Here is a 24,705-nt window from a genome sequence, read left to right as displayed (position 1 = left end):
CACTGCGCACGGTAGACACAAGAACATTCAGGTCTTTGGAGATGGACTTGTAGCCTTGAGATTGCTCATGCTTCCTCACAATTTGGTTTCTCAAGTCCTCAGACAGTTCTTTGGTCTTTCTTTTCTCCATGCTCAGTGTGGTACACTGTTATGACCCCAATGGCAGAGGGTCTCAGAAGTTATTACCAAGTCTGCAAACACAAAAACCAGCTCATAGGGCAGTGGTAACTAGGCTGACCGTATACCTGATCCTAGCACCACAAATAGCAGCAGCCGGGGAACGTACCTACGTTGGTTCTAGACGTCTCGCGTTGTTATGACCCCAATGGCAGAGGGTCTCAGAGGTTATTACCAAGTCTGCACACACAAAAAACCAGCTCATAGGGCAGTGGTAACTAGGCTGACCGTATAACTGATCCTAGCACAACAAATAGCAGTAGCCGGGGAACGTACCTACGTTGGTTCTAGACGTCTCGCGCCAGCCAGAGAACTAACTAACCCTAGAAGGGAAACAATAGACCTTTCTTGCCTCCAGAGAAAAGACCCCAAAAGTTGGATACAAGCCCCCAACAAATAATAACGGTGAGGTAAGAAGAAAAGACAAACGTAAGAATGAACTAGGTTTTAGCAAAGAGAGGCCCACTGACTAATAACAGAATATAGGAAGATGACTTATACGGTCAGCAAAAACCCTATCAAAATTTCCACGCTGAATATTCAAGAACCCCCGAACCGTCTAACGGCACGGGGGGAGAATATCAGCCCCCTAGAGCTTCCAGCAATATCAGGAATCACATTTAGTACGAGCTGGACAAAAATAAGAGCAATGCAAATAACCAAAAAATAAGGAAGCAGGACTTAGCTTATTTTGCAAAGAACCAGGACCAGCAGACAGGAGCAAACAGAAAGGAACTGATTACAACGATGCCAGGCACCAGACTGAGAATCCAGGGAGTTTAAATAGCAACACCCCTGGACTAACGAACCAGGTGGGTACCAAGCTGGGGAAAGAAAATCAAAGTGTCATGTCGCTAGTGACCACAAGAGGGAGCCAAAAAGTTCAATTCACAACAGTACCCCCCCCTTAATGAGTGGTCACCGAACCCTCACCAAGACCACCAGGGCGATCAGGATCAGCAGCGTGAAAGGCACGAACCAAATCGGCCGCATGAACATCAGAGGCGACCACCCAGGAATTATCCTCCTGACCATAGCCCTTCCACTTGACCAGATACTGAAGCCTCCGTCTGGAGAGATGAGAATCCAAGATCTTCTCCACTACGTACTCCAACTCGCCCTCAACCAACACCGGAGCAGGAGGCTCAACAGAAGGAACCACCGGCACAACGTACCGCCGCAACAAAGACCTATGGAACACGTTGTGAATGGCAAAAGACACCGGAAGATCCAAGCGAAAGGACACTGGATTAAGGATTTCCAAAATCTTATAAGGACCGATGAAGCGAGGCTTAAATTTAGGAGAGGAGACCTTCATAGGAACAAACCGAGAAGACAGCCACACCAAATCCCCAACGCGAAGTCGGGGACCCACACCGCGCCGGCGGTTGGCAAAACGCTGAGCCTTCTCCTGTGACAACTTTAAGTTGTCCACCACATGATTCCAAATCCGCTGCAACCTATCCACCACAGAATCTACCCCAGGACAGTCAGAGGGCTCAACATGTCCCGAGGAAAAACGAGGATGAAAACCAGAGTTGCAGAAAAATGGCGAAACCAAAGTAGCGGAACTAGCCCGATTATTAAGGGCAAACTCAGCCAATGGCAAGAAGGTCACCCAATCATCCTGATCTGCAGAAACAAAACACCTCAGATAAGCCTCTAGAGTCTGATTTGTTCGCTCAGTTTGGCCATTAGTCTGAGGATGAAAGGCAGATGAAAACGACAAATCAATGCCCATCTTAGCACAAAAGGATCGCCAGAACCTGGAAACAAATTGGGATCCTCTGTCAGACACGATATTCTCAGGAATGCCGTGCAAACGAACCACATTCTGAAAGAATAAAGGAACTAGATCGGAAGAGGAAGGCAGCTTAGGCAAAGACACCAAATGGACCATCTTGGAAAAGCGATCACATACCACCCAGATAACAGACATGCCCTGAGACACCGGAAGATCCGAAATGAAATCCATGGAAATGTGTGTCCAAGGCCTCTTCGGGACAGGCAAGGGCAAGAGCAACCCGCTGGCACGAGAACAGCAAGGCTTAGCTCGAGCACAAGTCCCACAGGACTGCACAAACGACCGCACATCCCATGACAAGGAAGGCCACCAAAAGGACCTAGCCACCAAATCTCTGGTGCCAAAAATCCCCGGATGCCCTGCCAACACCGAGGAATGAACCTCGGAAATGACTCTGCTGGTCCATTTATCAGGAACAAACAGTCTGTCAGGTGGACAAGAGTCAGGTCTACCAGCCTGAAATCTCTGCAACACACATTGCAAATCCGGAGAAATGGCCGACAAGATAACTCCCTCTTTAAGAATACCAGCTGGCTCTGAGACTCCAGGAGAGTCAGGCACAAAGCTCCTAGAAAGAGCATCAGCCTTCACATTCTTTGAACGCGGTAGGTACGAGACCACAAAGTCAAAACGGGAGAAAAACAATGACCAACGGGCCTGTCTAGGATTCAGGCGTTTAGCAGACTCGAGATACATCAGATTTTTGTGATCAGTCAAGACCACCACACGATGCTTAGCACCCTCGAGCCAATGACGCCACTCCTCAAATGCCCACTTCATGGCCAACAACTCCCGATTGCCAACATCATAGTTCCGCTCAGCAGGCGAAAACTTCCTAGAAAAAAAAGCACATGGTCTCATTATAGAGCAAACAGGGTCTCTCTGCGACAAAACGGCCCCTGCACCGATCTCAGAAGCATCCACTTCAACCTGAAAGGGAAGTGAGACATCAGGCTGACACAAAACAGGCGCCGAAGTAAACCGGCGCTTCAGCTCTTGGAAAGCTTCCACGGCTGCAGGAGCCCAGTTAGCAACATCAGAACCTTTCTTGGTCATAACCGTCAAAGGTTTAACAATGCTAGAAAAGTTAGCGATAAAACGACGGTAGAAGTTAGCAAAACCCAAGAACTTCTGAAGACTCTTAACTGACGTGGGTTGAGTCCAATCATGAATAGCTCGGACCTTGACTGGGTCCATCTCCACCGCAGAAGGGGAGAAAATAAAACCCAAAAAGGGAACCTTCTGCACTCCAAAGAGACACTTTGAGCCCTTGACAAACAAAGCATTCTCACGCAAAACCTGAAACACCATCCTGACCTGCTTTACATGGGAGTCCCAATCATCAGAAAAAAACAGAATATCATCCAGATAAACGATCATAAATTTATCCAGGTACTTCCGGAAAATATCATGCATAAAGGACTGAAACACTGAAGGGGCATTAGAGAGCCCAAAAGGCATCACCAAGTACTCAAAATGACCTTCGGGCGTATTAAATGCAGTTTTCCATTCATCTCCCTGCTTAATGCGCACAAGGTTGTACGCACCACGAAGATCTATCTTGGTGAACCACTTGGCACCCTTAATCCGGGCAAACAAGTCCGACAACAGAGGCAAAGGATACTGAAATTTAACAGTGATTTTATTCAGAAGCCGATAGTCTATACAAGGTCTCAAAGATCCGTCCTTCTTGGCCACAAAAAAAGAATCCCGCACCAAGAGGGGAAGAGGATGGACGAATATGCCCCTTCTCCAGAGACTCCTTGATATACGAACGCATTGCGGTATGCTCAGGTACAGACAGATTAAATAATCTTCCCTTAGGAAATTTACTACCCGGAATCAAATCTATAGCGCAGTCACAGTCCCTATGAGGAGGAAGAGCACTGGACCTGGACTCGCTGAATACATCCTGATAATCAGACAAATACTCAGGAACTTCCGAAGGAGTAGAGGAAGCAATAGACACCGGCGGGGAATCGCCATGAATTCCCTGACAGCCCCAACTTGACACAGACATTGCCTTCCAATCCAAAACTGGATTATGGGTCTGTAACCATGGTAGACCCAAAACGACCAAATCATGCATTTTATGCAGAACAAGAAAACGAATCACCTCCCGATGTTCAGGAGTCATGCACATGGTTACCTGTGTCCAAAACTGCGGCTTATTTTCCGCCAATGGCGTAGCATCAATACCTCTAAGAGGGATAGGATTTACCAACGGCTCAAGAACAAAATCACAGCGTTTGGCAAATGAAAAATCCATAAGACTCAGGGCAGCACCTGAATCCACAAACGCCATAACAGGGTAGGAAGACAATGAGCAAATTAAAGTCACAGACAAAATAAATTTAGGTTGCAAATTACCAATGGCGACAGGACTAACCACGTTTGTTAAGCGTTTAGAGCATGCTGATATAACATGTGTAGGATCACCACAGTAAAAACACAACCCATTCTGACGTCTATGATTTTTCCGTTCATTTCTAGTCTGAATTCTACCACATTGCATTAAATCAGGTGTTTGTTCAGACAACTGTTATGACCCCAGTGGACAGGGTCTCAGAGGAACGTGTAAGTCTGCGAGATTCAAAAATCCAGCTCATAGGGCTGTGGTAACTGGGTTGACCAAATAGCTACTCCTAATGCCAACACTAGAAGTAGCCGGGGATCATGCCTACGGTGATCGCTAGATGACTCGCGCCAGCCGGAGAATCTAACTACCCCTAGGAGAAGAAAACAAAGACCTCTCTTGCCTCCAGAGAAAGGGACCCCAAAGCAAGATACAAGCCCCCCACAAATAATAACGGTGAGGTAAGAGGAAATGACAAACACAGAAATGAACCAGGTTCAGCAAAGAGAGGCCAGCTTACTAATAGCAGAATATAGCAAGATAACTTATCTGGTCAACAAAAACCCTATAAAAATCCACGCTGGAGATTCAAGAACCCCCGAACCGTCTAACGGTCCGGGGGGAGAACACCAGCCCCCTAGAGCTTCCAGCAAAGGTCAGGATACAGATTGGAACAAGCTGGACAAAAATACCAAACAAAACAAAAGCAAAAAGCAAGGAAGCAGACTTAGCTTGAATTACAGGAACCAGGATCATAGGACAAGAGCACAACAGATTAGCTCTGATTTCAACGATGCCAGGCATTGAACTGAAGGTCCAGGGAGCTTATATAGCAACGCCCCTGAACTAACGGCCCAGGTGAGGATATAGGAAAAGACAGAAGCTCCAGAGTCAAATCACTAATGACCACTAGAGGGAGCAAAAAGCAAAATCACAACAGTACCCCCCCCTTAGTGAGGGGTCACCGAACCCTCACCATGACCACCAGGGCGATCAGGACGAGCGGCGTGAAAGGCACGAACTAAATCGGCCGCATGAACATCAGAGGCGACCACCCAGGAATTATCTTCCTGACCATAGCCCTTCCACTTGACCAGGTACTGAAGCCTCCGCCTGGAGAGACGAGAATCCAAGATCTTCTCCACCACGTACTCCAACTCGCCCTCGACCAACACCGGAGCAGGAGGCTCAGCAGAAGGAACCACAGGCACAATGTACCGCCGCAACAAGGACCTATGAAACACGTTGTGGATAGCAAACGACACAGGAAGATCCAGGCGAAAGGATACAGGATTAAGGATTTCCAATATCTTGTAAGGACCAATAAAACGAGGGTTAAATTTGGGAGAGGAAACCTTCATAGGAACAAAGCGGGAAGAAAGCCACACCAAATCCCCAACACGTAGTCGGGGACCCACACCGCGGCGGCGGTTTGCAAAGCGCTGAGCCCTCTCCTGTGACAACTTCAAGTTGTCCACCACAAGATTCCAGATCCGCTGCAACCTATCCACCACAGAATCCACCCCAGGGCAGTCAGAAGGTTCCACATGACCCGAAGAAAAACGAGGGTGGAAACCAGAGTTGCAGAAAAACGGCGAAACCAAGGTGGCGGAACTAGCCCGATTATTAAGGGCAAACTCAGCCAACGGCAAGAAGGTCACCCAATCGTCCTGATCAGCAGAGACAAAACACCTCAAATAAGCCTCCAAAGTCTGATTAGTTCGCTCCGTCTGTCCATTAGTCTGAGGATGGAAAGCAGACGAAAACGACAAGTCAATGCCCATCCTACTACAAAAGGATCGCCAGAATCTGGAAACGAACTGGGATCCTCTGTCTGACACAATATTCTCAGGGATGCCGTGCAAACGAACCACGTTCTGGAAAAACACAGGAACCCGATCGGAAGAGGAAGGCAGCTTAGGCAAAGGAACCAAATGGACCATCTTGGAGAAGCGATCACATATCACCCAGATAACAGACATGCCTTGAGACACCGGAAGATCAGAAATGAAATCCATGGAGATATGTGTCCAAGGTCTCTTAGGGACAGGCAATGGCAAGAGCAACCCGCTGGCACGAGAACAGCAAGGCTTAGCTCGAGCACAAGTCCCACAGGACTGTACAAATGACCGCACATCCCTAGACAAGGAAGGCCACCAAAAGGATCTGGCCACCAGATCTCTGGTGCCAAAAATTCCTGGGTGACCTGCCAACACCGAGGAATGAACCTCGGAAATGACTCTGCTGGTCCACTTATCAGGCACAAACAGTCTGTCAGGTGGACAAGAATCAGGCCTATCAGCCTGAAATCTCTGCAACACACGTCGCAGATCTGGAGAAATAGCTGACAAGATAATACCATCCTTAAGAATACCAACAGGTTCAGCGACTCCAGGAGCATCAGGCACAAAGCTCCTGGAAAGAGCATCGGCCTTCACATTTTTTGAACCTGGTAAATACGAGACAACAAAGTCAAAACGGGAGAAAAACAATGACCAGCGGGCCTGTCTAGGATTCAGGCGTTTAGCAGACTCGAGATACATCAGATTTTTGTGATCAGTCAAGACCACCACACGATGCTTAGCACCCTCGAGCCAATGACGCCACTCCTCAAATGCCCATTTCATGGCCAACAACTCCCGATTGCCCACATCATAATTTCGCTCCGCAGGCGAAAACTTCCTAGAGAAAAAGGCGCAAGGTCTCATAACAGAGCAACCAGGGCCTCTCTGCGACAAAACGGCCCCTGCTCCAATCTCTGAAGCATCCACCTCAACCTGAAAGGGAAGCGAGACATCAGGCTGGCACAAAACAGGCGCCGAAGTAAACCGACGTTTCAACTCCTGGAAAGCCTCCACGGCAGCAGGAGCCCAATTAACCACATCGGAGCCCTTCTTGGTCATATCCGTCAAAGGTTTCACAATGCTAGAAAAGTTAGCGATAAAATGACGGTAGAAGTTAGCGAAACCCAAGAACTTCTGAAGACTCTTAACTGACGAGGGCTGAGTCCAATCAAGAATAGCTCGGACCTTGACTGGGTCCATCTCCACAGCAGAAGGGGAAAAAATGAACCCCAAAAAGGGAACCTTCTGTACACCAAAAAGACACTTTGAGCCCTTGACAAACAAAGAATTTTCACGCAAAATTTTAAAGACCATCCTGACCTGCTCCACATGCGAGTCCCAATTATCAGAAAAAACCAGAATATCATCCAGATAAACGATCAAAAATTTATGCAGATAGTTCCGGAAAATGTCATGCATAAAGGACTGAAAAACTGAAGGGGCATTAGAGAGCCCAAAAGGCATCACCAAGTACTCAAAATGACCTTCGGGCGTATTGAATGCGGTTTTCCATTCATCCCCTTGCTTAATGCGCACAAGGTTGTACGCACCATGAAGGTCTATCTTGGTAAACCACTTGGCACCTTTAATCCGGGCAAACAAGTCAGACAACAGCGGCAAAGGATACTGAAATTTGACAGTGATCTTATTTAAAAGCCGATAGTCAATACAAGGCCTCAAAGATCCGTCCTTTTTAGCCACAAAAAAGAATCCCGCACCAAGAGGGTAAGAAGACGGACGGATGTGTCCTTTCTCCAGAGACTCCTTGATATATGAACGCATAGCGGTATGTTCAGGTATCGACAGATTAAACAGTCTTCCCTTAGGAAATTTACTGCCTGGAATCAAATCTATTGCACAGTCACATTCCCTATGAGGAGGCAATGCACTGGACCTGGACTCGCTAAAGACATCCTGATAGTCAGACAAATACTCCGGAACTTCCGAAGGCGTAGAAGAAGCAATAGACACAGGCAGGGAATCCTCATGAATACCACGACAGACCCAACTAGACACTGACATAGCCTTCCAGTCAAGGACTGGATTATGGGTCTGTAACCATGGCAGCCCCAAAACAACCAAATCATGCATTTTATGTAGAACGAGAAAACGTATCACCTCGCGGTGTTCAGGAGTCATGCACATGGTAACCTGTGTCCAATACTGCGGTTTATTTTCTGCTAATGGCGTAGCATCAATACCCCTAAGAGGGATAGGATTTTCTAATGGTTCAAGAATAAAACCACAGCGCTTAGCAAATGAGAGATCCATAAGACTCAGGGCAGCACCTGAATCTACAAACGCCATGACAGGATAAGATGACAGTGAGCAAATCAAAGTTACAGACAGAATAAACTTAGGATGCAAATTACCAACGGTGACAGGACTAACAACCTTAGATATACGTTTAGAGCATGCTGAGATAACATGTGTAGAATCACCACAGTAGTAGCACAAGCCATTCCGGCGTCTATGAATTTTCCTCTCATTTCTAGTCAGGATTCTATCACATTGCATCAAATCAGGTGTCCGTTCAGACAACACCATGATGGAATTTGCGGTTTTTCTATCACATTGCATCACATCAGGTGTCTGTTCAGACAACAACATGAGGGAATTTGCGGTTTTGCGCTCCCGCAACCGCCGGTCAATTTGAATAGCCAGGGACATGGTATCATTCAGACCTGTGGGAATGGGAAAACCCACCATAACATTCTTAATGGCCTCAGAAAGGCCATTTCTAAAATTAGCGGCCAGTGCACACTCGTTCCAATGTGTCAGCACGGACCATTTCCGAAATTTTTGGCAATACACCTCAGCCTCGTCCTGGACCTGAGACATAGCCAGCAAGGCTTTCTCTGCCTGAATCTCAAGATTGGGTTCCTCATAAAGTAAACCGAGCGCCAGAAAAAACGCATCAATATCAGCCAATGCCGGATCTCCTGGCGCCAACAAAAAAGCCCAATCTTGAGGGTCACCCCGTAAGAATGAAATAACAATTTTTACTTGTTGAGCAGAGTCTCCAGACGAACAAGGTTTCAGGGACAAAAACAATTTACAATTATTCCTGAAATTCCTAAACTTAAATCGGTCTCCTGAAAACAGTTCAGGAATCGGAATCTTGGGTTCAGACCTAGGATTTCTGGTAACATAATCTTGTATACCCTGCACACGAGCGGCAAGCTGGTCCACACTTGTAATCAAGGTCTGGACATTCATGTCTGCAGCAAGCTTAAGCCACTCTGAGGTAAAGGGGGAAAAAAAAAAAAAAATGAGAGAGGGAAAAAAAAACCTCAAAATTTTCTTTCTTATAATCCCACTTCTGCAATGCATTAAACATTTAATACTGGCCTGGCATACTGTTATGACCCCAGTGGACAGGGTCTCAGAGGAACGTGTAAGTCTGCGAGATTCAAAAATCCAGCTCATAGGGCTGTGGTAACTGGGTTGACCAAATAGCTACTCCTAATGCCAACACTAGAAGTAGCCGGGGATCATGCCTACGGTGATCGCTAGATGACTCGCGCCAGCCGGAGAATCTAACTACCCCTAGGAGAAGAAAACAAAGACCTCTCTTGCCTCCAGAGAAAGGGACCCCAAAGCAAGATACAAGCCCCCCACAAATAATAACGGTGAGGTAAGAGGAAATGACAAACACAGAAATGAACCAGGTTCAGCAAAGAGAGGCCAGCTTACTAATAGCAGAATATAGCAAGATAACTTATCTGGTCAACAAAAACCCTATAAAAATCCACGCTGGAGATTCAAGAACCCCCGAACCGTCTAACGGTCCGGGGGGAGAACACCAGCCCCCTAGAGCTTCCAGCAAAGGTCAGGATACAGATTGGAACAAGCTGGACAAAAATACCAAACAAAACAAAAGCAAAAAGCAAGGAAGCAGACTTAGCTTGAATTACAGGAACCAGGATCATAGGACAAGAGCACAACAGATTAGCTCTGATTTCAACGATGCCAGGCATTGAACTGAAGGTCCAGGGAGCTTATATAGCAACGCCCCTGAACTAACGGCCCAGGTGAGGATATAGGAAAAGACAGAAGCTCCAGAGTCAAATCACTAATGACCACTAGAGGGAGCAAAAAGCAAAATCACAACAGACAACACCACCAGAGGATTAGCGGCTTTGCGCTCCCGCAAACGCCGGTCAATTTGAATAGCCAGCGCCATGGAATCATTCAGACTTGTAGGAATGGAGAAACCCACCATCACATTCTTAATGGCTTCAGAAAGGCCATTTCTGAAATTTGCGGCCAGAGCACACTCATTCCACTGAGTAAGCACGGACCATTTCCGAAATTTTTGGCAATACACTTCAGCTTCATCCTGGCCCTGAGAGATAGCCAGCAAGGCTTTTTCTGCTTGAATTTCAAGATTGGGTTCCTCGTAAAGCAACCCGAGCGCCAGAAAAAACGCATCAATATTTGCCAATGCCGGATCTCCTGGCGCTAACGAGAAGGCCCAATCCTGAGGGTCGCCCCGCAAGAAAGAGATAACAATTTTTACTTGCTGAGCTGAGTCTCCAGACGAACGAGGTCTCAGAGATAGAAACAATTTACAATTATTCCTGAAATTCCTAAACTTAAATTTGTCTCCAGAGAACAGTTCAGGAATAGGTATTTTAGGTTCAGACATAGGACTACTGGTAACAAAATCTTGAATGCCCTGCACACGAGCAGCAAGCTGATCCACACTAGTAATCAAAGTCTGGACATTCATGTCTGCAGCAAGCTCAAGCCACTCAGAGATAAAGGGGAGGAAGAAAGAAAAAAAACAAAAACTCAGAATTTCCTTTCTTATAATCCCACTTCTGCAATGCATTAAGTATTACTTTTGGCCTGGCATACTGTTATGACCCCAATGGCAGAGGGTCTCAGAGGTTATTGCCAAGTCTGCACACACAAAAAACCAGCTCATAGGGCAGTGGTAACTAGGCTGACCGTATAACTGATCCTAGCACAACAAATAGCAGTAGCCGGGGAACGTACCTACGTTGGTTCTAGACATCTCGCGCCAGCCGGAGAACTAACTAACCCTAGAAGGGAAACAATAGACCTTTCTTGCCTCCAGAGAAAAGACCCCAAAAGTTGGATACAAGCCCCCAACAAATAATAACGGTGAGGTAAGAAGAAAAGACAAACGTAAGAATGAACTAGGTTTTAGCAAAGAGAGGCCCACTGACTAATAGCAGAATATAGGAAGATGACTTATACGGTCAGCAAAAACCCTATCAAAATTTCCACGCTGAATATTCCAGAACCCCCGAACCGTCTAACGGCACGGGGGGAGAATATCAGCCCCCTAGAGCTTCCAGCAAAATCAGGAATCACATTTAGTACGAGCTGGACAAAAATAAGAGCAATGCAAATAACCAAAAAATAAGGAAGCAGGACTTAGCTTATTTTGCAAAGAACCAGGACCAGCAGACAGGAGCAAACAGAAAGGAACTGATTACAACGATGCCAGGCACCAGACTGAGAATCCAGGGAGTTTAAATAGCAACACCCCTGGACTAACGAACCAGGTGGGTACCAAGCTGGGGAAAGAAAATCAAAGTGTCATGTTGCTAGTGACCACAAGAGGGAGCCAAAAAGTTCAATTCACAACATCGCGCCAGCCGGAGAACTAACTAACCCTAGAAGGGAAAAGATAGACCTTTCTTGCCTCCAGAGAAAAGACCCCAAAAGTTGGATACAAGCCCCCAACAAATAATAACGGTGAGGTAAGAAGAAAAGACAAACGTAAGAATGAACTAGGTTTTTAGCAAAGAGAGGCCCACTGACTAATAGCAGAATATAGGAAGATGACTTATACGGTCAGCAAAAACCCTATCAAAATTTCCACGCTGAATATTCAAGAACCCCCGAACCGTCTAACGGCCCGGGGGGAGAATATCAGCCCCCTAGAGCTTCCAGCAAAATCAGGAATCACATTTAGTACAAGCTGGACAAAAATAAGAGCAATGCAAATAACCAAAAAATAAGGAAGCAGGACTTAGCTTATTTTGCAAGAACCAGGACCAGCAGACAGGAGCAAACAGAAAGGAACTGATTACAACGATGCCAGGCACCAGACTGAAAATCCAGGAAGCTTAAATAGCAACACCCCTGGACTAACGAGCCAGGTGGGTACCAAGCTGAGGAAAGAAACTCAAAGTGTCATGTCGCTAGTGACCACAAGAGGGAGCCAAAAAATCCAATTCACAACAGTACCCCCCCCTTAAGGAGGGGTCACCGAACCCTCACCAAGACCACCAGGACGATCAGGATGAGCAGCGTGAAAGGCACGAACCAAATCGGCCGCATGAACATCAGAGGCGACCACCCAGGAATTATCCTCCTGACCATAGCCCTTCCACTTGACCAGATACTGAAGCCTCCGTCTGGAGAGACGAGAATCCAAGATCTTCTCCACCATGTACTCCAATTCGCCCTCAACCAACACCGGAGCAGGAGGCTCAACAGAAGGAACCACAGGCACAACGTAGCGCCGCAACAAAGACCTATGGAACATGTTGTGAATGGCAAACGACACCGGAAGATCCAAGCGAAAGGACACTGGATTAAGGATTTCCAAAATCTTATAAGGACCGATGAAGCGAGGCTTAAATTTAGGAGAGGGTACCTTCATAGGAACAAACCGAGAAGACAGCCACACCAAATCCCCAACACGAAGTCGGGGACCCACACCGCGGCGGTTGGCAAAACGCTGAGTCTTCTCCTGTGACAACTTTAAGTTGTCCACCACATGATTCCAGATCCGCTGCAACCTATCCACCACAGAATCTACCCCAGGACAGTCAGAGGGCTCAACATGTCCCGAGGAAAAACGAGGATGAAAACCAGAGTTGCAGAAAAATGGCGAAACCAAAGTAGCGGAACTAGCCCGATTATTAAGGGCAAACTCAGCCAATGGCAAGAAGGTCACCCAATCATCCTGATCTGCAGAAACAAAACACCTCAAATAAGCCTCCAGTGTCTGATTTGTTCGCTCCGTTTGGCAATTAGTCTGAGGATGAAAGGCAGACGAAAACGACAAATCAATGCCCATCTTAGCACAAAAGGATCGCCAGAACCTGGAAACAAACTGGGATCCTCTGTCAGACATGATATTCTCAGGAATGCCGTGCAAACGAACCACATTCTGAAAGAATAAAGGAACTAGATCGGAAGAGGAAGGCAGCTTAGGCAAAGACACCAAATGGACCATCTTGGAAAAGCGATCACATACCACCCAGATAACAGACATGCCCTGAGACACCGGAAGATCCGAAATGAAATCCATGGAAATGTGTGTCCAAGGCCTCTTCGGGACAGGCAAGGGCAAGAGCAACCCGCTGGCACGAGAACAGCAAGGCTTAGCTCGAGCACAAGTCCCACAGGACTGCACAAATGACCGCACATCCCGTGACAAGGAAGGCCACCAAAAGGACCTAGCCACCAAATCTCTGGTGCCAAAAATCCCCGGATGCCCTGCCAACACCGAGGAATGAACCTCGGAAATGACTCTGCTGTTCCATTTATCAGGAACAAACAGTCTGTCAGGTGGACAAGAGTCAGGTCTACCAGCCTGAAATCTCTGCAACACACATCGCAAATCCGGAGAAATGGCTGACAAGATTACTCCCTCTTTAAGAATACCAGCTGGCTCTGAGACTCCAGGAGAGTCAGGCACAAAGCTCCTTGAAAGAGCATCAGCCTTCACATTCTTTGAACCTGGTAAATACGAGACCACAAAGTCAAAACGGGAGAAAAACAATGACCAATGGGCCTGTCTAGGATTCAGGCGTTTAGCAGACTCGAGATACATCAGATTTTTGTGATCAGTCAAGACCACCACACGATGCTTAGCACCCTCGAGCCAATGACGCCACTCCTCAAATGCCCACTTCATGGCCAACAACTCCCGATTGGCAACATCATAATTCCGCTCAGCAGGCGAAAACTTCCTAGAAAAAAAAGCACATGGTCTCATTACAGAGCAACCAGGGCCTCTCTGCGACAAAACGGCCCCTGCCCCGATCTCAGAAGCATCCACTTCAACCTGAAAGGGAAGTGAGACATCAGGCTGGCACTAAACAGGCGCCGAAGTAAACCGGCGCTTCAGCTCTTGGAAAGCTTCCACGGCTGCAGGAGCCCAGTTAGTAACATCAGAACCTTTCTTGGTCATATCCGTCAAAGGTTTAACAACGCTAGAAAAGTTAGCGATAAAACGACGGTAGAAGTTAGCAAAACCCAAGAACTTCTGAAGACTCTTAACTGACGTGGGTTGAGTCCAATCATGAATAGCTCGGACCTTGACTGGGTCCATCTCCACCGCAGAAGGGGAAAAAATAAAACCCAAAAAGGGAACCTTCTGTACTCCAAAGAGACACTTTGAGCCCTTAACAAACAAAGCATTCTCACGCAAAACCTGAAACACCATCCTGACCTGCTTTACATGGGAGTCCCAATCATCAGAAAAAAACAGAATATCATCCAGATAAACAATCATAAATTTATCCAGATACTTCCGGAAGACATCATGCATAAAGGACTGAAACACTGAAGGAGCATTAGAGAGCCCAAAAGGCATCACCAAGTACTCAAAATGACCTTCGGGCGTATTAAATGCAGTTTTCCATTCATCTCCTTGCTTAATGCGCACAAGGTTGTACGCACCACGAAGATCTATCTTGGTGAACCACTTGGAACCCTTAATCCGGGCAAACAAGTCCGACAACAGAGGCAAAGGATACTGAAATTTAACAGTGATTTTATTCAGAAGCCGATAGTCTATACAAGGTCTCAAAGATCCGTCCTTCTTGGCCACAAAAAAGAATCCCGCACCAAGAGGGGAAGAGGATGGACGGATATGCCCCTTCTCCAGAGACTCCTTGATATACGAACGCATTGCGGTATGCTCAGGTACAGACAGATTAAATAATCTTCCCTTAGGAAATTTACTACCTGGAATCAAATCTATAGCGCAGTCACAGTCCCTATGAGGAGGAAGAGCACTGGACCTGGACTCGCTGAATACATCCTGATAATCAGACAAATACTCAGGAACTTCCGAAGGAGTAGAGGAAGCAATAGACACCGGCGGGGAATCACCATGAATTCCCTGACAGCCCCAACTTGACACAGACATTGCCTTCCAATCCAAGACTGGATTATGGGTCTCTTAACCATGGCAGACCCAAAACGACCAAATCATGCATTTTATGCAGAACAAGATAACGAATCACCTCCCGATGTTCAGGAGTCATGCACATGGTCACCTGCGTCCAAAACTGAGGTTTATTTTCCGCCAATGGCGTAGCATCAATACCTCTAAGAGGGATAGGATTTACCAACGGCTCAAGAACAAAACCACAGCGCTTGGCAAATGACAGATCCATAAGACTCAGGGCAGCACCTGAATCCACAAACGCCATAACAGGGTAGGAAGACAATGAGCAAATTAAAGTCACAGACAAAATAAATTTAGGTTGCAAATTACCAATGGCGACAGGACTAACAACCCTTGTTAGGCGTTTAGAGCATGCTGATATAACATGTGTAGAATCACCACAGTAAAAACACAACCCATTCTGACGTCTATGATTTTTCCGTTCATTTCTAGTCTGAATTCTACCACATTGCATTAAATCAGGTGTTTGTTCAGACAACACCACCAGAGGATTAGCGGCTTTGCGCTCCTGCAAACGCCGGTCAATTTGAATAGCCAGCGCCATGGAATCATTCAGACTTGTAGGAATGGAGAAACCCACCATCACATTCTTAATGGCTTCAGAAAGGCCATTTCTGAAATTTGCGGCCAGAGCACACTCATTCCACTGAGTAAGCACGGACCATTTCCGAAATTTTTGGCAATACACTTCAGCTTCATCCTGGCCCTGAGAGATAGCCAGCAAGGCTTTTTCTGCTTGAATTTCAAGATTGGGTTCCTCGTAAAGCAACCCGAGCGCCAGAAAAAACGCATCAATATTTGCCAATGCCGGATCTCCTGGCGCTAACGAGAAGGCCCAATCCTGAGGGTCGCCCCGCAAGAAAGAGATAACAATTTTTACTTGCTGAGCTGAGTCTCCAGACGAACGAGGTCTCAGAGATAGAAACAATTTACAATTATTCCTGAAATTCCTAAACTTAAATTGGTCTCCAGAGAACAGTTCAGGAATAGGTATTTTAGGTTCAGACATAGGACTACTGGTAACAAAATCTTGAATGCCCTGCACACGAGCAGCAAGCTGATCCACACTAGTAATCAAAGTCTGGACATTCATGTCTGCAGCAAGCTCAAGCCACTCAGAGGTAAAGGGGAGGAAGAAAGAGAAAAAAAAAAAAAAACTCAGAATTTCCTTTCTTATTATCCCACTTCTGCAATGCATTAAACATTCACCTTCGGCCTGGCATACTGTTATGACCCCATTGGCAGAGGGTCTCAGAAGTTATTACCAAGTCTGCAAACACAAAAACCAGCTCATAGGGCAGTGGTAACTAGGCTGACCGTATACCTGATCCTAGCACCACAAAGAGCAGCAGCCGGGGAACGTATCTACGTTGGTTCTAGACGTCTCGCGCCAGCCGGAGAACTAACTAACCCTAGAAGGGAAAAGATAGACCTTTCTTGCCTCCAGAGAAAAGACCCCAAAAGTTGGATACAAGCCCCCAACAAATAATAACGGTGAGGTAAGAAGAAAAGACAAACGTAAGAATGAACTAGGTTTTTAGCAAAGAGAGGCCCACTGACTAATAGCAGAATATAGGAAGATGACTTATACGGTCAAAATTCAAAATATCAAAATTTCCACGCTGAATATTCAAGAACCCCCGAACCGTCTAACGGCCCGGGGGGAGAATATCAGCCCCCTAGAGCTTCCAGCAAAATCAGGAATCACATTTAGTACAAGCTGGACAAAAATAAGAGCAATGCAAATAACCAAAAAATAAGGAAGCAGGACTTAGCTTATTTTGCAAGAACCAGGACCAGCAGACAGGAGCAAACAGAAAGGAACTGATTACAACGATGCCAGGCACCAGACTGAAAATCCAGGAAGCTTAAATAGCAACACCCCTGGACTAACAAGCCAGGTGGGTACCAAGCTGAGGAAAGAAACTCAAAGTGTCATGTCGCTAGTGACCACAAGAGGGAGCCAAAAAATCCAATTCACAACAGTACACACAAGGACACAGGACAGAGGTTGGGTCAACTTTAATCCATGTCAACTGGCTGCAAGTGTGATTTAGTTATTGCCAACACCTGTTAGGTGCCACAGGTAAGTTACAAGGGCTGTTAATTACACTAATTAGAGAAGCATCACATGATTTTTCCAACAGTGCCAATACTTTTGTCCACCCCGTTTTTTATGTTTGGTGTGGAATTATATCCAATTTGGCTTTAGGACAATTCTTTTTGTGTTTTTTTCATTTAAGACAAATTAAATGAAGATAATAATAACAAAGAATTTGTGTTTGCAATTATTTTCAGGAAGAAACTGAGTATTATCTGACAGAATTGCAGGGGTGTCAATACTTTTGGCCATGACTGTATATCTATTTTTTATTTGTTTTATCTCTTTAGTTTTAAATGGGGAACAGAAGAGGGATTAGAGTTTTTTTCAACTTTTTTAGTCCCCTTAGGGGACTTGAACCTGCGATTGTTGGACCACTCTTTGAGTTTAACGGATCCGTCCACTTTTTTCCATGGACTTTGTCCGGTATTGGAGGATTTACTTACCTTTGGCTTAAATATGAAGCTAACTTCACACAAAAAACTAAAATCTTATTTATTTACATGTATTCCCTCGCTTTGTTATCATTTTCACCAAATTATTTCATTTTCAAGCCATGATCGGTAGAGATTGTATTTTTTTTTAGAGTTATTTTATTTATTGTGATTTTATTAATTTCACTTTTTTTATTTACATTTGCTCTGGTCTTTTTAATCTGTGTTCAAAAGGACATTTTTCAATATATATTTTTTACAGTAAATGGAGTGCCTTTGGGTTCCAGTGGAGCTAACATTGGGATCACTTAATCAACCAACCTGTGATCAACTGGTTGCTGGAATAAATTGGTGTTAATTCCTTTATTTAAAGGAGTTTTCCATTCTTGTGATATCAGAAGTGATTCCTATCAGATTGGTGAGGGTCTGACACCTCTCAAATCGGCTGCTCCATACACCACATTGTGGCCATTCCTGGGTATTGCAGCTCCCATTTAGTTCAATAGGACCTGAATTACAGAACCCAAGAATATTCCCTTTACAGGTTATGGAGCTGTAGTATTCCAATCAATTTACTGTATTCATCTGGCCATAAGCTAAAAACAGTGAATCGGTGCTGGACCCCCACCAATCTGTTATAGGTAACTTGTCCTAAGGATCGGACATCAATATTGGAAGCTTGGAGTTTTTTTTGCCTTGGGGTTCATGGACGTTGTGCGAAATCTAAAAAGCTCTTCGTATTTGCCGCTTACATTTTTTTGCGCCTTTTTAGAGCAGAAAGTAACATGTGCCTCTAAAATGTCAGTAAAGTTGTTTTAAAAAAAATCCAGATGCACATAAAGTCACCCTGAAGGCCACTGGAGTACATTTGCTCGACTTATTAAAATGCTGCAATCGATGAAACAGATAAAAACATCTTGAAACAACAAACCCAGTTAGCAAAAAATTAGCATAAAAATAAAGCATATAAAAAAAGCAAAATCACATAAAATAAACTTTAGAAAAGTCACAAATTAAAAGAAAAATATGGGAAAAATAAAAAATAAGCCTAAAACACCTAAAAGTAGTTAAAAAAGGTGCAAATGCATTAATGTCCTGTGATTATGTAAGATTTTGCTTGGCTCTTTTCTAGATCTGTGCTTGGAGGAAGAGTCCATTCCCCAGGACGTGCGGCATTACTTCTATGGTCTGAACATGTCCCGAGCTCTCCTGTGTGTCTCCGAGTGCAGTGTAAGGCACCATTCTCCGATAGACTGTAACTGGGGACAGTGCTTGGTGGTCCGCGATACGGGACCCCACTGCTAGTAAGACCTTTATAATTCATGGTTCTTTTCCTTTTTCTTTGTCTTTTTACTGCTTTTTTGTCATTTATCCAGGTGTTATATTTACTGTCAAATGTGAGAAAACCATCATTGGAGCCTTCAATGCAGATGTGAACTGAGTCTTACATCTTCGGACATCGTTGCTTTATTGCAATATCTTCTTTAGAAAAAATATCTTTTAGTTATCCCAGTTATGATTAAAGTGACCTCATTCCAAAATTCTCAATCTGAGTAACAAATACTCCTGTCAGGACTCTGAACATTTTTGATTACCTTTTGTGCATTACTGCCCTTTTCCAAGATGGCATCTTTGGTCTCATGTGCACTGTGTCTTCCTGCTATATAGCTCCACCCCAGCCTTTAGTCTGTGCTAGAGTATTCTGCCTTGTATCCAGCTTCTGACCCTGGTGGCCCCCTGGCTATATACCTGCTCCTGTGAACCTGTGTGGTGATCCTGCTACTCTGCTCTGAGTTTCTGCTCTATATATCAGTTTCCAGTAATCCTCCTTCATCTGCTGCTTGTGTTTGTTTCCATATGCATCTGCTGGACATGTAAGCTGTTGCTGCTCTGCTTAAACCTGAGATTATCACCCAAGCCTCCCTGGTTGAGATAAGACATTGTTTGAACTGCCTTATAAGCATATCTATCTGTGTTTGGACTAAACAAGGACTTACTCGTGTCAAGTATCCTCAAGTACAACTGTGCTTCATAGACTTTCTGCTTGATTGCGTTTTCCTCTAAAGTTCCTATAGACTGTTAAGCTGCATTTAATATTTACACCAAGTGTTGTGGACTGGAGCTTTGCTCTGCACCTGCTTGAATCACTGTGTGATAATCTAGACTTTACCACTTATAAAACTGTGTCCTGTAGTTGTCTTGTTCCACGCAAAGAGTCTCCTGAGTTATCCCCTATAATCATTACAACTCCTTTGTTAGAAGTTCACAAAGAAAAAAAAATCCTAAAAGTTCTTGTTCCATCGTTTTCGTAGGGCATTCACCATTCTATAAAATTAGGATCCTAAAGACATCTGCAAAAAAGCGGCAAAACTCTGTCGCCATGCAGTTGGTGCAGGTGACATCAACCACTAGAAGGTAGAGATGAGCGAGTCTGGAAAAATTCAAATTCAAAGGATTAATTCAAATTCGGCCAATAAAAATTTATGTGTATAGAATATATTCTGTGTCAACCAAATCTGCCAGGAAGGAGTTAAAATAAATGATACTCATCTCTGCTTGGTCCTCCCCATTCCTTCCCCTTCGATCAGCTCTACTGTCTCCTATCTTCTTTTCTCTCCGGACCTCTAGTGATATTGTTCTTCACTAGGACCAACACTACCACATTGGCCATGATGCATTGCACCTTATGTGACCGTATACATCAAGGCCCACATGACAACATGGAGCCCAGTGGAAACGGCAGCACTGGAGGACCTCAGAGAGGAAGATGGAAAAAATAAGAGATAAGACTGAAGAGCCAATCGGGGGTTAGGTGTCAGGAGAGGAATGAGGGGAATCAAGTAGACTAGTAGAAGTGAGCACAAGGATTTTTTTCAAACACTTCCTGGCCTTCAGAGTTGAGCAAAATGGAAACTAAAAAGTGTGTCCAAATGGTGCTTAGGACCAAGAGCAAAAACGCCTTGTGAAATTTGTATTGCAGAGATGAGAAAATGTGCCTTATAATACTGATCCCGCCATGTATATCCACATTCCACTGTCCTGCCGGACTCCTGCCTAGGATCAGTATACCATGACAACTTTGCAGATCTCTCCGAGGGTCTACTGAGAGATTACGGCCACTACTGACCTTTTGCATGAGGTTCCAGCAACAAATACAAGATCACGTCCTCTCACCGATGTCTGTGGCTTGACTATGGCTCATGCAGCATGGCACGCACCTTGGACTTCTTCACCCTCACAAGGATCAGCTGAAACCCCAGCGACCACGCAGCAGGATCCCTTGGACCTAAGCACCATTTGGACCCAATTTTTAATTCCTATTCATTATCCTTGACAACAGGTGGTAATTGTCCGACAAACTAGGCAGTTAAGATCAGGTCACAGTGTCGACCACCAGTGGTTTTGATATTTCTCTCTTTATACAAAATGGAAACTAGCTGGCCATCATTTGACTGGAACTTGAAAAATTTGGAATCTGGCAAATCCAAGTTATTCAGAAAATTAATAATTAATTCAATTTATTACGAATTGATTCACTTACCTATAGTGCAAAAAGCTCAGATAATGCTAAACCTGTCTACGAATTGTAGATGGAAGGTGTCATATTGCCACAAAGACTCAGAGACCATCTCTCACGGGATCAGAAGTGTCAGAAATGAGCAGTTTATTAGCCAACTCATGGCTGGGGTCGCACAACCGATTTTCTCTCATCCGAGAAAATCAGTCTAATTATACTACTCACGCTTTGGTCAGTGTTTAGAGTAGGATCCAATTTTCTTGGATGAGGAGAAGATGGAAAAAAAAATTCTCCTTCGCACTTGGATGTCACAAGTTTATTGACTTGCATGGCAGAGTGCCATTCGAATATCGTATGCAAATCATGTATGCTGCAATCTTTTCCTCGGGCAGACTCTGTCCGATGAAAAACTCGGACATGTACTCGGCCCCATAGAATTACTGTGGTCGGAGTGCGATCCAATGTTTTGGTGAATCACATTCAAACTAATTATATGGTTGTCTTCACAAGCCCTTCGTGTCTTTCATTGGTAGACCACCACTTAGGACCAACCACAAAATTTGTAGAAGGAGCTTTTTCAAAATGCTAAAGATATAACAGAATGAGAGCCTTTTTCTTGTGTCCTATGGAGTCTCACACATAACAACATGAAAAGTCTGTTGTTTCACCCATATTAAAGCCAATATGATGACAGTGGATATTTGCTGACGCCAACTATAAAAATGGCACCTATTATATCTGTGGTTATACTGTAAAAGCTCTACCTATTTTTTTTACTCCTTTCTTCAATCAATATTATTTTCTTTTCCTTTCCGGCTGTAAATGATTCATTACTGTCTACTCATTCCAGTTGTGACACTTCCGACCAGTTCTGGTATACGGGGGATCGATGTGAGACACCAGTCAGCAAGCCCGGTGTCTACGGTGGAGTCACAGTCGGCCTGATTGTGCTCGTCATCATCATCGTGATTCTTGTCATTGTTTTGTGTCGACGCCGGTACCGGTCGGATGAAGATCTGTGAGTGGCCTTATTTATCAGTTTATTGGTGTTTTTTTTTTAAATAAATTAGTATATAATGTAAAGCTTTACAAGTCTTTTAAAATACTTTGTCCCTGATTTATCATTTGTGATTTATTAGCCTTTTTTTCTTTTTTTGACTTATGCTATTTGTTGACTTTTTTTGTAACAGTTTTTTTTTCAAAATGGAGCTATAAGTTCATGAATTCGGTACAAAATGAAAAATGCTCTTTATTTTGGTCTTTATCCATTTTTTACCACAAAAATTCACAAATTATTTAAAAAATTGCAAGTTTGTCTTAAAATGCACTAATGTAAAAAAATTATGCCAAAAACCCTACTCCAGGCAAAAGAAAATACATTTGGAGAAAAAAAATCGCATTTTATTAATCTGTCTAAGAGAAGACTCAGACGACAGTATAACTCAGACAGGGATAGCAGCACAATGCTCGGACTGGCTGACGGCTCTCCCGACTGGAGCGTCACAGCATGTATTTCTATGCAACCGTCACACTGGAGTCAATGGTGCCGACGGCCAGTCCGAGCATTCTGTTGCGATCCTCATCCTAGTTATATGGCCATCTGACTCTTCCTTAATACAAGCAAAATTAATTTATAAAAATGTAAAAAAGACTTAAAAATTAAAGGAAACTTAAACAGTGATGAAAAATATATAAAACATGAGGTGCAAATACTACTAAAGAGCAAAGAATTCCCCACCACTTTGATTGACAGCTCGCAGTGCAGCACATCTGTGAAGAGGAACTTGTCATGGGTTACTGAGAGGTGACTATAGCTGCTCTCTGCACACCCCCATGACTGAAAGTCGGCTCTCAGTAGGAAATATATTCATTTTCTTCCGGTAGCTACACTTTCAGAATTGCAACCAGGAAGCATAGTAATAATATTTTTCTGCAGATTAACCATATATTTGCAGGTATGTAACTTTTTTCGAGGTGACAGGTGCACTTTAATGCATGGTCAGGAGTGATAATGTTCACTTTTTTTGGATGCGTAAGCAGAATTAGTCTAGGCAGGAATGAGGCAATATCCATTCTACTGATTCAGGAAACTCAATGTTGGAAAGGTTCTGAGGACTAGTGGTATAGCATTAAGAGGCAGATGTCAGTGGATCAAAAGCATTGCAAAATCACCCACCTTTTTAATGAGCAGGGTCAGAAAACAGCGGCCTAAGTAGAGATGGACCCCGGTGCAAAATTTGGACCTGCCCCCCATGTTGGTCAGTGTCAAGGAGGGGACACCAGAGGGACCATACAGTATCTCAACGCTGCCACCGATTTGTCGCTGCCAGGGGTGGTCGTATCTCAGATCCACATGCTGTTATCTTTTGAGCGTCCAGCTCTCAGCTGCTCCTATCGACAACTGCACAATTGACCGACAATTAATGGAGGAGGCCACAGGCTATTTTCACTATTAGGCCAGTTATCAGGAAACTAACAGTGAGCATATGTATATACACCTCCGATTCCAAAGCATGGAATATATGTATATACCCCCGATACAGTAAATGTAAATGCCACGATAACTCCAGTCTACTTGCTGCCACCATCAGTCGTTTTTACAGGTGGACTGGATGCCTGATTTCTGGTAGTGTATGGCTTTGGGGTGTGGCTTACAGAACAAAAAGGAACACAACTATTACATTTTTAATTTTATATTTAATCCAAAATGAGCCAGTGTTTATAAAAAAGTATACAAAAGGCTTTACGAAGAAGTATAAACAATACAGCATATACTGTACATGTAATAAAAAGGAATAACGGAAGAAATTTACTGCGCTGCGAAGAGATGAGTCAACTTAGCTGAAGGAGAGCACTTCGATTTGGGACTTTCAGCAAATGGGATTCATACATACATGATGTGTATCTCTGTACAGGAACCAAGATCATAATTCGGCTTGTTCTTTTATCAGTATCTGAGTTACACCCAGTCCCCCCTTGATAGCCTCACATGGGCGGGGTTGTAAGCTGTTCTCAGCCTCTTAGGATTTTATGAAATTCTCGACTTATGCGATAAAGTCTCTCCGGATGATCGCAGAAGTTTGAGATCACTGATATATCTTTTATTGGGATTTAATCAATACTCAGAGACCAAACTTGACAGGTGTTACAGTTATGGATAAGTATGCATATTCTTCCCCTATTTGCACTGAAGCTGAAAATGTATGTCCCATCTGGCACACAACAGTTAGCCAGTTAATTATATAAAGGTTGTGTATATATATATATATATATATATATATA

At 44.4% G+C, this 24,705-nt stretch overlaps 1 protein-coding gene across 3 annotated transcripts in view; it reads left to right on the top strand.

Moving 5' to 3' along the window:
- Nucleotides 1-24,705, top strand: part of LOC143774315 (mucin-3A-like) — a 146,954-nt gene that overhangs the window by 70,774 nt on the left and 51,475 nt on the right. For all 3 annotated transcript variants that reach the window (XM_077261768.1, XM_077261765.1, XM_077261767.1), the window contains 2 exons: nucleotides 19,039-19,210; nucleotides 22,274-22,441. In XM_077261768.1, coding sequence (XP_077117883.1) covers nucleotides 19,039-19,210; nucleotides 22,274-22,441 — 340 coding nt within the window. The remainder of the gene's footprint in view (nucleotides 1-19,038; nucleotides 19,211-22,273; nucleotides 22,442-24,705) is intronic.

Source organism: Ranitomeya variabilis, chromosome 5 (assembly GCF_051348905.1).
Source record: "Ranitomeya variabilis isolate aRanVar5 chromosome 5, aRanVar5.hap1, whole genome shotgun sequence".
NCBI lineage: Eukaryota > Metazoa > Chordata > Amphibia > Anura > Dendrobatidae > Ranitomeya > Ranitomeya variabilis.
The sequence above is the reverse complement of the archived record's forward strand: the minus strand, read 5'-3'. Positions and strand labels throughout refer to the sequence as shown.